Genomic DNA, 13425 nt, shown 5'->3' on the forward strand with positions numbered 1-13425 from the left:
TCTGCTATTGTTAATTGTGTTTTCAGGACCCTGCAAGTTTAAACCAGGCGTGTTGTTAATTAGGTTTTTTCCTTTTGGCTGTAACGGAATGTCCCCCTCTCAGCCAACGAGGAGGATTTAGGCAACACGCAGAAGTTACCGAGCAACCCTCCTCTGTGTAAATTAGAGCTCTAATTTAAATATGTGTAGGTAGATAGGAAGTTTCTTTCTTTGCTTCTAATTAAAAATAGTGTATATATGTATGCCAAGAAGTGTATTTACATTGTTAAATTATTTTCTTTCATTAGGGTGTCTGTACCTCTCCTGACAATGCTAGACCAAATGCTGGCCAACGGCTGTTTTGATATATTTACCATGCAAGAGAAGTAAGTTGCTGAAAGTCTTTTTTGTTTATTTTCCACCATGCAACAGGCCTCTGAAATCTTACACTGACTGCTGCTAAATGTTGCTCTAGATGTGGGTGCATAGGACTCTTAAGTGTGAGTGTATATGGATATAATATTTTAATTTTCCTGAAGTGGGACAGCTGTGACAAATTCTGGACTAGATAGCCTGGAAAGGGTCTTGATACAATCTTTGACTCTCATATCAGTGTAGAAGTTGGTTATTGGTTCATTGTTTAACAACCAGCACATTAATCAAATTCAACTTGCATGTTTCACCTGGCAGACTTGGGCCAGTAGCAGACCCGTTTAGCTGCTTTGCTTTACTACCTTCCTAAATACATACTTTGTGGAGTACATTCTTCACTGTACTGTGAGCCTTTAGCAATGGCAGTGTCCTGTTGTGATGCTGCAAAATAGTGTGCCTACAAGGTATCTCTTCCAAAGTCCCACTGCTTTGGTTAATGTGGATATCTCCAAAGAAGTTAATCAAGATTCCAGTGAGAATAATAAAAAAGGCATGTCCCAGCTTTTCACACAGAGTTGAGTCTTCTGGAAAGTATTTAGTTCAGGAATGGATAAATGTGAATACGATATTCCATGTTTTTTTGCAGATGTTTCAGAAGAGAATGATTTTAATTTCAGTAATAATAAAATATATTCCAAAACCTCTCTCATGCAGCATCTTGGCACATCTTCAGATATTTGCAGAATTGTACAATGTGAATCCTATGAGCATGTATACTGGATTTGGAATCTGTTGATTCAAGAACTGCTCACAGCAGATAAATTTGAAAAGCTTTTATCACTCTAAAAGTTTTAATTAAGTCTACTCTTGTTTTGAAGTGTGTATTTAGATAATCTCTTTTAAATCAAATTTGGCAGTCCCTTTTTGAATGGGAATTTCAAATAAGTCAAATACTCACAGATGGAATGAATATCACTTGTTCAGTTTGGTGATCATGCCAGTGATCTGGGACTTCCACATGGGCTCCAGTCTTCTCTGCTGGGGTAGATGATAGATCCTGGGTGAAAATCCCAGGTAAAGTGTGTCTCCCACATCACGGGTCACTAAACAGAAAGCATCTGGTAGCATCACTGCATTTGCTGTGTCAGTGAGACTCAAACTCAATCCTGTGGTGCCATTGTAATGCTTTATTAAAAAGGCCTGAAATAAAATCCAGGGGGATTATGGGGGGAGGCGGGAAAGATTTTGAAGCTGATCCAAGTGTATTTGCTTCCAGTTCGATGATGAAACCAAAAAAGAAAAATAATAATTATACAGCCCAGTGGATCATGGTCATGGCAAGGGAATGAAATACTGGCATGAAGCGCAAGAACTCGTCATACAAAAGCTCTGGAAGGCCAGAGCTCTAGGAAGTTTGAAGACAGCTAGAAAGAGACAATTTATTTCCTGCATGTGACAGTTTTTTGGGAATATAGGTACCTTATGGTCGAGAGGTAATCATAAACGAGTTACTGTGTGTACTTCATGGAGAGCCAAGTGAGCCTGACGTGCTGGGTTCTGCTGTGCTCTAAGAGCCTGTGTGCAGATCAGCCGAACATGGTGGATGGGTGAGCCCAAAATTATATTTAGTGCAATGTTTGCATTTTCTTACTTTGGCATATGTCGTTTGGGTACAGTTAGGGATGGATAAACACTGATCCTGGCTCCGAGGCCTGCCCGCCCGCACTGTTGGATGCCACCTACTCCTTTTTGCATATAAGAAAAGTGTGACTTTGGGGCTAGTTTCTTGAGTTTACTCCCTTTTCAAAGCAGCATGCCATAAAAATGTAGAAATACAATGCAGAATGAACCTGAAAATTGAGACACTCTGTTTGGTGGCATGAAAAGGCCATGTGTGCGTGCAGTTTCAGATACTTTTATATAAAGTGTGCTTGTAATAAGAGGGATGAGGTGCACGGTTGCTTTTAGAAAAGTCTTACTGCTGGTGAGCAACTTCCCTGTTGCGTCCGTTCTGCTGTGAACTTCTTGCTTGCCATACTGCAAACAAAAAATTTTTTGGAGAAGCTGGGAATGAAACGTTAGCATTCCTTGGGGTGTTTGGCTCCCATTTCATCTCCTTCCCTCATTTTTCACCACATTGGGCTGAGTAGAGCTTTAGCAAGGGAACTCGGGTTGTAGGATGTCTGGCATCAGGATTATGCCTACACCAGCCACTTAATCGTCAACTGTCACATTATAAAAAAGTATTTGCAAATGCATTTTGAAGTTTCAAATGGATATTGTGCACTATCCTGGACCTTTTTTTTTCTAAGAAAACGTTAGCAGTCCAGAGCAGGTAATATCCTACACTGCTTAATTTAAACAGGATTAATAGCTGTTGGCTGAATTAGTTTGACACTCGTTAGGAGCTCAGTGCTCCAGTTAAAGCAAATTGCCACATGGTGTCACTCCTGCCCCGCAGAGGTGTAACCCGCGCTGCATTTTCCTGCCTCTTCACACCATATAGCTCATGAAGTTTAGAATATGCAGCTTGACGTTTCTGGCGTAGTTTTGTAGATGAATTTCAGCGTTTGTGAAGCTCTCTGTATGGCTGGTCTTGTGATCTCTGTGCAGGAGGGCAAGTGAACCACTGGGTGTTTCTCCTCCATGATTGTTTTGCGAATGCTCGTCTTTAAAGTGAGATTTATTTGTCATGCGTGGGTCATTTCTCTGCCAGGGCCCTGCTGAACCTGCCAGCAGGGAAGCAAAGTGTAGGGTAAATACCTGTCCAGTGGGGTTTCAAATGAATCAACTTTACTATCACCGGGGTAATCAAAAGGCTATCAGAAGCAGCTTTTCTTTGTTGTTGCTTGGCTTAGTTTGAATCTGTAGTACGAAAAGAAAAGCTCTGCCTGCCATTTTTCAGGCTGTTACTTCCTACTCTTCTTAAGCTGGCATAAACCTGCACGTCAGGCATGAGAGTTTCCCCCTCCCTTGAACTGGCAGGAATGGTTTGTATTGCTACGTGATGAATGGCGTTAGAGAACTGTTCCAGGTTAAAAATACCCTTCTTCTTCCAGTAACATTCAGCTTGAGGTAGTTCCTCGATCTGTTCTGCTGCGTGCTCACAAATTGTGCCAAAATAAGGAGGGAAGTGGGGGGAAAACCATTTCTTCTGGCAGCAGTGCAGGTGTATGCTGGCCTGAAGTGTTTGTGAAACTGCAGCGTCATTCACCTGCTATTTCCTCCCTGCCCTGCGTGCCCTCCCACCCCAAACAGGGCGGTAGTTTTCAGTTGAAATGTAATTTCTTCGGTGTGGTAGCACAACCCGAAACCTCCTGATTTCATCTCAGTGCATGCTGTGAATTTGTGGAGCCATATTCATAATAACGTAGGGAGTGTTAATTGATTAGAGAGACTGCTGGAGGCAAAGGGCAGCATGCTTGAAACAGAGCTGTCATAAAGCAGAGCATATTGGGCTTTTTTAAACTCACCAGTGGCTACTCTTAAAAGACAGTGGTAACTGTCAGCTCCCTGCTGGTAGCGGGACAAGGGATAGGGAGAATAAAGGAGAGAGAACTGAAGCCACTTGCAAAACTGGCACTGGAGCATTATTTTCTGGTTATGGCTTCTGTAGCTGCAGGAGTCGTTCCTCTGGTCTCGTGAGCGAATGATCACCAGAGATGCTCAGTCTGCTAAGCGCCCAGAGGGATTGCTAGTTCCTTAGAAAGCAGATTCAGGATCTAATGCTTTCTGGAGTAATAAGTCAAAGTGGCGTTTCTCTTTCTTACGTGTATATATTTTACGTATTCAGCAGAAGCTTACAGTGTTTTGCGATGGTGTGTGTCCCCACTGATCTCCGACTAATGATTTCTATGTATTACGTGCTCTGGTGGATTTTTTTAAAGCAATTATACTGCTATTGCATAATAAACCATAAAGGAAAGAGCACGGCAGTGGCTGTCCTCTGGTTTTAGGGCCACCCCAGGTGATGTCAGCTGAACTGCTGAAACTCAGTTCACCTTTAGGAGGGAAAAGCCCGCACCTCTTTGCAGTACCGCGTGTGCCCAATTTACATAATGTAAAGACTTCAGACTGATCCCTTTTCCCCAGATGCCGACGCTGTTTCTGCTGGCACTGTGCCCACACAGGAGAAGGAATTTTCTCAATTTCCTTTAAAGAGGCCAAGCTATTTGAGTCACTTGAGATCACACATAGGTTAGGTTTAGTTATTACAAATGTGAAATTGGCAAATGACAGAAAGGAAAGTGCATCTGTTTTAAACACAAAATGCTGCACATAAGGTTACGTGTATTAAATTTATTCCAGATGCTCTTGTTCCAATTGGTCTCTTTGTTGCTATACTTCTCAGCGATGTCCCTGTTGTTCAACCAATTTAAATCTCACCTAATTCACTATATTGCCATTGTTCTGTGCTGAAAGCCAGGCATGCATTGCAGGTATTGTAAATAGTTGTCTACACAATGTCTTTGTGTAATTGGGGGTGGGAGGAGGAGAAATTTCACCAAGGTAAGAAAAAAACGTACCTCCTCTTAATATTAAGAGAGCAGATAGGTTCTTCCCTCACCTACCCAGACAAATCAATGTCCGTAGACACACACACAGACTCATTCATGCAGATGTCTGTCATTCTCATCATGTCTCCTACGTGCATGCTTTCTGTACTTAACATGTGGAAACAGTGCTGATGTGACTGCAGGCAATGGATGGCAAGGAACCTGCTCTTTCAGCGTCTGATGGAGGTATTTTACATCAGCCCTCCCCAGACTCTTTGGTCCTGAAAGCCACCAGCAGCTCTGAAAATTTCTTAGGAAGCCTCAGATTCAACATTGAAAACCTGGCAATTTTATTTACTCTTAGTGTGGTTTTCTGGACAATACTGAGACAGCCGTAGACAGCATTCTTTAGCTTAATGGTTCCATGGTTTGTTGTTCAGGTTTTTTTAACCAAGTCAGTATTTGCCAGTATATGCCAGTATTTTGTTAAGAATTTTTTTAAAGTAATTAAAAACCACTAACTCTTGTCTGGAAAACTATATGTAACAAGGTGCATTAACTTAACAAAACATCTTGTCACTGCTATAAACGTCTTGTTTTAAATGTTCTGTTTTCGCAACAGATTACACTACACAGCTTTTTTGAGTAGTTTTTATCCACAGCTTTGAATCAAGGTAGCAGAAAATATGTCAGTATTTTTGCTTTCTGCTTTACATACACAATACAGTGAGGTTTCAAAACTATGCAGTCTAGAAGTAATTGTGCTTACTAGACAAATATGAAATAGTTTCTTTTGCATCTATGGCACTTCAGCTTTGAGTGAAGCAAGTAGAAGATTAAATAATTTGTACTGAAATAACAGCAATATTCCCTCTTTACTTCTCTTTAATAGATCCTTGGAATATACTAACAATACTTGTGTTTGTATGAGTGTCTGGGAAAGAGCTGTGAGAATCACGTTTCCCAGACTGTGTGGAAAAAGAAAAGAATTTGCTAAATATATTTAAAGATGGCTTCATGACTCGTACACTTAACAGAACTGTAAGCCTTGTGTTTAATTACGTTGTCTGGAATCACTAAAGGCATTTGGGCTGTGAAATGGTAGAGTATTTAAGAACAACATTCATCCCCTTTTATGTAAAGTTTGGTTGAAGACCTTAGGGAACGACCAAGGCACCACAATGGTACAAAGACTAAATAATTTTTATTTGGTTATAGAATAGTTTAATTCCTGACGTAGTATTTCTGATCATACCACACTTTGTTGTAAACACAAGCCATGGCTAGCCGATTATCATGCGTATACTGAATCAGTTTGGATAAATGTAGTTCACTCCTCAGCATACAGGTAGTAGCAATGTAAATAATTAATACTAATTCTTCCCTTCCCTGTTTTTAAAAAAAAAAAGGGGGGGGGACGACACAGCGATGTGGTGGCCAAACTTGCCTGCATCTTTACCAAAGGTCCACCTAAAGCAGGGTGTGCTGTTGTGGAAGAAGCTTGTACTGCTCTGCGTTGTGTCTTTCCTCTCCTTTGAATGTTAATTTGGCATCTTTACAATCATTAAATGTGTTTGAAATTCTACTGAAATCTATTGCTCATCTTTTTTTTCTTTCCCATTTTCAGCCATCCCTTTTCAGTGAAGTTATTTACCCTTTGTAAAGAAGAGATCAAAAGATCCAAAGACATCCGGAAGCTTCGCTCCAGCATAGGAGTGTGAGTTGATGAAATAAACTAATCTTTTCTCTGCTCACAAGAAGTGAAGAAAATTTAAGTACAGTACATACCAGATGTAACAGCTAGGTCTATTTCATGTGAAATTTAAATGAAAAATGCACAAATACATGTAATACCAGGTTGTAAGAGTTTCATGTACTTCTGGGTGGTTGGGGTGAAACCATATGAAGGATCTGATAAAATCTAACTACTTTTAAAATGTTGATATTCTTAAAGATGCAGTGAATCATTTGCTTCTTGCTTGTAGAGAGCTTGACTCGGTGCCAATGCAAAATACATATAATTGGTTAGATCTTATATGTGCACTAGAAAGAGCTGAACGCATCTGCAAAATTATTGTCTGGCTTTAGGGTAAAAGCCCTCAGTTCAGATAGCAGAGAAGGCAAAACAAAAATGTACCAGTCAGGAAAGACAGTACTGGGTGAGGAGAGGAGGAAAAAAAAGAAAGACAAAGCAGTGCAAAGCTGAACGAAGGTTCACTGGCGGAAACTTGGCAAACTTATTCAGGTATAACAGTGTCAAGCAATGATTCTATTGCCTTTCATTTCTTTATTGGTACTATTTTAAGAGTGCAGGGAAGCCTAAAATGAGAAGTTGCCCATGTTTCTAATTTGTCTTTCACTCTGAACTGGATCGTATACGCACAGCCCACCCTGTCGTTTTGCTGCCTGTGCGAGAGCTTGATTCACGTGTGGGTTCTAGCGCACAGCCTTCGGTGCTGCCAGTCAGTAGCTGTAAAACCATATTTGTACTTGGCATAAACGTGTGGCATCTCAGTAACCCTTAAGGATTTCAGTACACTTACCCTCAGTGTTTGCTTTCCCACAGCACTTAGAACTGAGATTTCCTGGGGGCAGCAAAGCTTCCTCTCCAGCCCTTTTTTCTGATATACATCTTCGTTCTGATCCTCAAAATGTACTTTTGCAGTTATAACGCAAGATCTATTTTTTCCTTATGTTTTCTAGGTTTTGTGGCCTGATTCAATTTCAAGGAGACATGAGAGAGAAAGTTCTATTTCAGTTGTTTCTCCTCCTTTGCCATCCGTTTCCTGTAGTAAGTATCGAAGACCCTGCATATTATCAAATGTATTATTTAAAATGCTTTACAAGTAAAAACTAAAGTGCATTAAAGCAGCATTCTTTTTAACAGATATCAATGTATATAATAGGTTTTATTTCTCAAGGATCTGCAGTGCTGCCACCTGAAACAGGCTATGGGATACTTGCAGCGTACCTGGCTATTCCACATACCGCTTTTCCACCGTCTGTCCTTACTGTTTTAAATATAGAAGCAATTTAGGTGCCTAAGTCGTTTGGTTCTTTTACGCAGCACCCAGCACAGTGAAGATCTGTTCAGCATTTAGTGCCTGAAAGTTCCAATCAGATAAATTACTGTTAGTTTTGCGATAGTTCTGATAGTAGCAACACAGTAGCAGTTCCGGTTCAAGAAAAATATATTTGTTCTTCTTGTCAGGTGTGACGAAAGCTTGTGCAGGCAAGTTTATCAGAAGTTTACCTTTTTCATATAACTAACTGAAACAGTTATTGCTCAGTATGTATAAGAGAAGATCATATGTGGGATAATATTATCTTAGTCCTTCAAAATTTTTGTTGACTTGACTTAGGTTTTTGAGAGAGGGGCTGTGCTCACTGTACGAGGCCCGGGAGCCCAGACTTACAGCTGCTGTGACAACCAAACACGTACGAGAGCTCTCTGTGGCTCTGGTGTTCAATACAAGGGCTTCACCTGGGAACGGTTGTGGATGTTCCTGTGAGTAAGTGAGGACTGGCACCTCGGCCACTACAGGCAGCCATTAAGCTGCGTCTGTAGTCGAGTAGTGTAGGAGAAACAAAGGCTGTCAGAAGTAATTGCAAGGGCACATAAAAAGAACGTGAAAACCCAGGAGGTCCTGAAGTGGTTTGAGAACACATTGAATAGCCTGGTGTCTGGCCAATGCAAACCAACGTTGTTTATTCTAACACTGATTACTTTTGCCGATTACTTTTTGATAAGGTTAAAATCATATGGTACTCAGCAAAGTTTGGTACTTCAGATTTTTAGTCCAACTGTTTCCACATTGTGTGTACTTGCTACATGAAGAATTCTTCGCAGGAAGGGCACAATGAAAGAACTGAAGAGAGATCATTTCAATTTCATGTTTTATTGGTATTTTGCATCATAAATACGTTTTGTTTTTACAAGTGGGTCAATTTAATTTGGCACTGCTACTCCAGAAATAACCCTATAATTTCTTTGCCTTCCTTTGGTTATCATCAGGCTTTCTTGACGAAAAAAGCCCAGAATTTTTGTTGCAATTTTACTGTCTTCCATTTATTATCTTTCTACGCATTGTACTTCAGAAACCAGCCTAGCTAGCTTTTTCTGTGTGCACACCAACATCACTACTAAACACTGCTCTGGGAAAAATACTTGCAAATTAACTGCTTCCGGAAACTGGAGTGTAAAAAGCTAATGTTAGTCACATCATCATCTGTCTCCCAACAGTTTTTTTAAAGAGTTTTGCTGACTCTTACAGTCTCCAGACTGGGAAATCTGTTTTGTGAGCCTACAGCAACCAAAGTTAGAGCCAGACTTTGGCTCAGTGAGTCATTTCAAGAAAAGAAATGTTCCAGTTGGGCCAGTCTCAAAGATTTGAATTTATTCCCTGTGAGGGACGGAGCTGTAGCCTTCTGAATCTGAAACACTGCAAAAGTTTAGTGAAAATATACCGATTGTAGTAGCATGAATTTCCTTGAGGTGCAGAAATGAAGTCCCTTCCTGCAGCAGATCGCTGTCAGAGGCAAGAACAGACTGTAGTTCTGAGTATTACAAAGTGTCCACCATAAAATGCTTGTCAGTAGGAGGAACCAGTACCAGTAATGGCACTGGGCTCTTCGTACCGGACTCTGGCTGCTTTACTAAAGCTTCCTCTGCCTCTTCCCCACAGATACGGAAAACGACAGCCAGTCAAGTTTACGAAATGTTGATAACCTACAGTGATGTCGTGGATCCTGCCATTATGGATGAGGTTATGACCATACTCAGCGATACCAACTGGTAAGTGAATTTGGTGCCAGATGGTAGTAAGAGCTGAAATAATTTTTGTACCACTGAAGTTAAAAAAAAATCGATGCCTTTGAAAGCCGATGGCAAGGAAGCTAAGAAAGGATACCGTAGCTTTAGCTATTTATTGCTTCTAGGCCAGAAAAGGATTGCTGAAAAGAATTCTGCTGTTCTAAAGAACTATCTAGTATGCTGTCCCACTGGAAGTGGTATGTATAAAATCACCACTAGATAAAGTAAAATACCCGTATTTTTCTAACAACATGAAAAGAGAGGAAATCTTGGAAATGCTCCATGAAACAGAGAGAGACTGGGCTGTGCAAACAGTCAAACTTCAACTTGCACAGACAGTTTCTTGGCATTTATGAGCATTGGCAGGATTTTGGGAAAGGAAGGATCTTTGCAAGCTGGAAAACAACAGAATTAGCAGAACAGTTCAAATCTCCCATGAAATGTAATTACTCAGAATGCTACAAACAAACATTGTATTCAAGCAAATATTTTGAATTGGAACAGTTCAGACATTTCCCAAGCATATGATTGCATGAATTAAACAACCACTTTTATATAACGTAATTCATTTTTTTACCTACTGTTACCTGTAACGGTAGCCTCTTCCAAGGGCAGGGGGAATAGGGTCCTGTTCTTCATGAGCAAGAGTCGCCAAAGCAGCAAAGTGTCTTTCAGGAGCAGGAGGAACTCGTTCTGTCAGCACCTTTGAAGTGACGGGGGAGGGAATACTCACCATAATTTGGGCACTGTTTTTTTTCCCCTTCTGCAAATTTTAGCATTATGCATTGTAGTCACCTGGAACAGTTTATAAAAGACTGCACACACCAGATATTTGAGGAAATACGGAGTTATAAGATACTAATTAGTTTATTATTTTTGCTGCCATGTTAAACATTTTTCCTTGTTACAGATGACTCTCCTGGGTCGTGGGGTCTACTAGCCCAACACCCTGCCTCAAACAGTAGTCAAAGTTAATACATGAGAATAGACAGATATAAAAAACATATAATTTTTGTAGTCATTATATTAAATGGCTTTTTGTCTTCATTGGCATTTCATGGAAATAAAATTAACCTAGACATGTTCAAAGAACAAATATACCTTAAGGTTGTGGTTTACATATTTTCAGACTGCATACTTATTAATACATATTTTTTACATATATATACTTATTATTTAACTTTTATTTACTTTCTAGTTTATTTCTGTGCTTGAGCTTAAATAACTTTATATTTGGGAAAAGAAAACTAAGTTTGTCATTGTAAGGGGTGGCTGCTGCTATTTTTCTTAATTTTCCAGTACAAAATTAGAATAACGGTCTCAGATTTGAAGAATTGGTTATCAGCCATTCTGCCTGTTGTTAAAATTACTTGCTTAGCTACATACTGACGTTCAGTATTGTCTTTAGTGTGATTCAGTGCTCGCTTATGAAATCTGAATTTAAGAGCAGGCTTGCTCAGAAGTTACATAAAGAATTGTTAACAGAAACAACTGAGTAGGAGTAGATTACTGCTGTCACAAAGGGATGTTTACAATACCAAAATTAGAAGTGGTGCACACCAAATTGCTACAGAAGAAGCAGTGGTAGTACAGCTCTGCTCATAAATGGGTTACTAAAACAAAGCAAAATACTTCCTAAAAACCACTTCAGAAAAATAAATATTCTATTTTCACCTTGTCATTTTTAAGGTGTGACTGGCTGCCTGCTTTATTCTGTCTTAGTTCAGGGCCTGCTCCAAGTTCCCTGTTGCAATATGTCCATTGCACTAAGATGAAAGCTGAAGAGCTAGCTTACTTAAAACTTAATTGTTTTATCTTAGTAGATTTGAACTGTTTACAAAAGAAGATATTTGAAGTCATTGCTGAGTGTCAGAGTGAGCTGCTTGTTATTCTCAAGCTCTCTCAGTGCTAAAACAATCACAGTAAATTCTGAATTACAATAAGCATTAACATCAGGAAGCCAAATGAGAATTAATATTTGGGGAAGATGGTAATTACTGGCATATGCATATTTGTTCCTTGTTGGAACTACAGCAAGTTTATCATACTAATGTGTAATTCAGAGTTTAAACAAATTACTCTCTAAATAATAAATTTTGTTTAGCTACAGGAAGGTTTCCACTATTAAATATGACAAATTGTCCAAGGTGTCAAAAAAAAAAGAAAAAAAAGTTCAGGTTATTTCTAACTTGTCCTTTATGCTTTTTCTCTGTAGTTTTGGACTCTGTTTATGTGCTAAAAGTTAAATTTTTAATAGCTCATTTACAGTTGTTACTTAAGAAAAACAAAATAAATCTACTGAATTGGTGAGTAATACTAGCAGTCTCACAGCATTCCAGTTAGAGTGGTAGATTTTTTTACAACAAGGAAAAGAATGTTGTCTGTATGGATTTTTGGTATTTGGGGGCTTTTTGTAACTGACAGTTCTTGAGGACGTTATCTCATGGACATCATGCTATTTCAGAAACTTTTTAAAAGACTCACAAATTTTACGTCTGGATTTTCAATTCCAGGAGAAAGCTTCTTTAGATAGTAGAATTCTCCAAATCTAGTGACATTTATTTAAATTCTTGATGTGAAGTTTTCTAAAGCAAAAAGGAGCTGTAAATTTAGAGAATAAATTAATTGAGAGAATAAATCAGTGAACTTCTAGTGAAAAGGCTTGTATGAATAACTGTTATTTTTTTGGAGTACAAAAATCTAAAAGAATAGTCTCAGACACTTTACTAGTAACTGTCACTTCTGGAAGACCTGCTGTGTATTTATGGTTTACCTGGCTTAAGATGGTACAAAAATGTTACACTGTTCTCAAAATGTGACACAACAAGAACTTCTACCATTTGAAATGTACATGAAAGTACAGATGCAGACATAGTAATGTAATAAGCAACTGGATAGCTTAAGAAGTTGTTTGTATGTAGCCAACTTCAGGGTTTAATTTTTGGATTAACTGGAAAATAATTCCTCATGCAGGGAAGCTGAATTGCCCGTAGTAAGAGAGAAACGCAACTGTCTCTGTGACCTCATGAAAGTGCCCAAGCCGCAGCTGGTATCCAAGGTAAAGTACGGAAACGTGCTCCTGAGGGCTTTTTCAAAGAAACAGTAAGGATCAATTTTTCCACCAAATCTACTGTGTACTTCTGTGCAACAGATGCAGTCCTTCACTGGTTCATGAATAGCAATGTGCACCAGGAGGAATGTCCTCGCAGCTTACTACAGAATATATGGAATTGCTGAAGACTGTTGTCTTAAGCCCTTCCAGTCTCATTTCTTGAAAACGTTCCAGACTTGTAGTGTGACATCTTACTCAGACAAAACGCAAGAATGAAATAGTACAGTACAGATGTTTCAAAAGCTGTTTGTCTGCCCTTTCCGGGGAAAGAAAAAGGGTAACTTCCCAGTCAGTTTCAACAACAACATTGTAACGTGGTTGTGCAAGCCACAGATTTCTAACACTGCCTAAGAGGAAGAATGTAATCTAAAAGTTAACACATTCATAAGAAGACAGACACTATATCCCCGTGTAGGTCCCATTTCATTTTAATGCAGATCGTTTGGAACTGCTCATCTGCTCAGTATTTCAGAAGTACAGAATTTTCTGCTTTGGTAAGGGTTTCTGAGAGATTCCTTTCCTCTCTGTCCAAAGATGAGGAGGAGGCTCAATTATTACTGTTTTAGAGAACATGTGTTAACATGACAATTTACAAAGAAAAATTATTTTTACTTTGAGTAATACAAGACAGATGAAAACGCTTGATGACCCAA

General features: G+C 39.3%; 1 protein-coding gene across 1 annotated transcript in view; it reads left to right on the forward strand.

Annotated features, from left to right (window-relative positions):
- Positions 1-13425, forward strand: part of TBCD (tubulin folding cofactor D) — a 131720-nt gene that overhangs the window by 116305 nt on the left and 1990 nt on the right. The window contains exons 34-38 of the mRNA XM_050908199.1: positions 288-365; positions 6475-6564; positions 7551-7638; positions 9533-9642; positions 12634-12718. Of these exons, the coding sequence (XP_050764156.1) occupies positions 288-365; positions 6475-6564; positions 7551-7638; positions 9533-9642; positions 12634-12718 (451 nt within the window). The remainder of the gene's footprint in view (positions 1-287; positions 366-6474; positions 6565-7550; positions 7639-9532; positions 9643-12633; positions 12719-13425) is intronic.

This window comes from Gymnogyps californianus, chromosome 19, assembly GCF_018139145.2.
Source record: "Gymnogyps californianus isolate 813 chromosome 19, ASM1813914v2, whole genome shotgun sequence".
Taxonomy (NCBI): domain Eukaryota; kingdom Metazoa; phylum Chordata; class Aves; order Accipitriformes; family Cathartidae; genus Gymnogyps; species Gymnogyps californianus.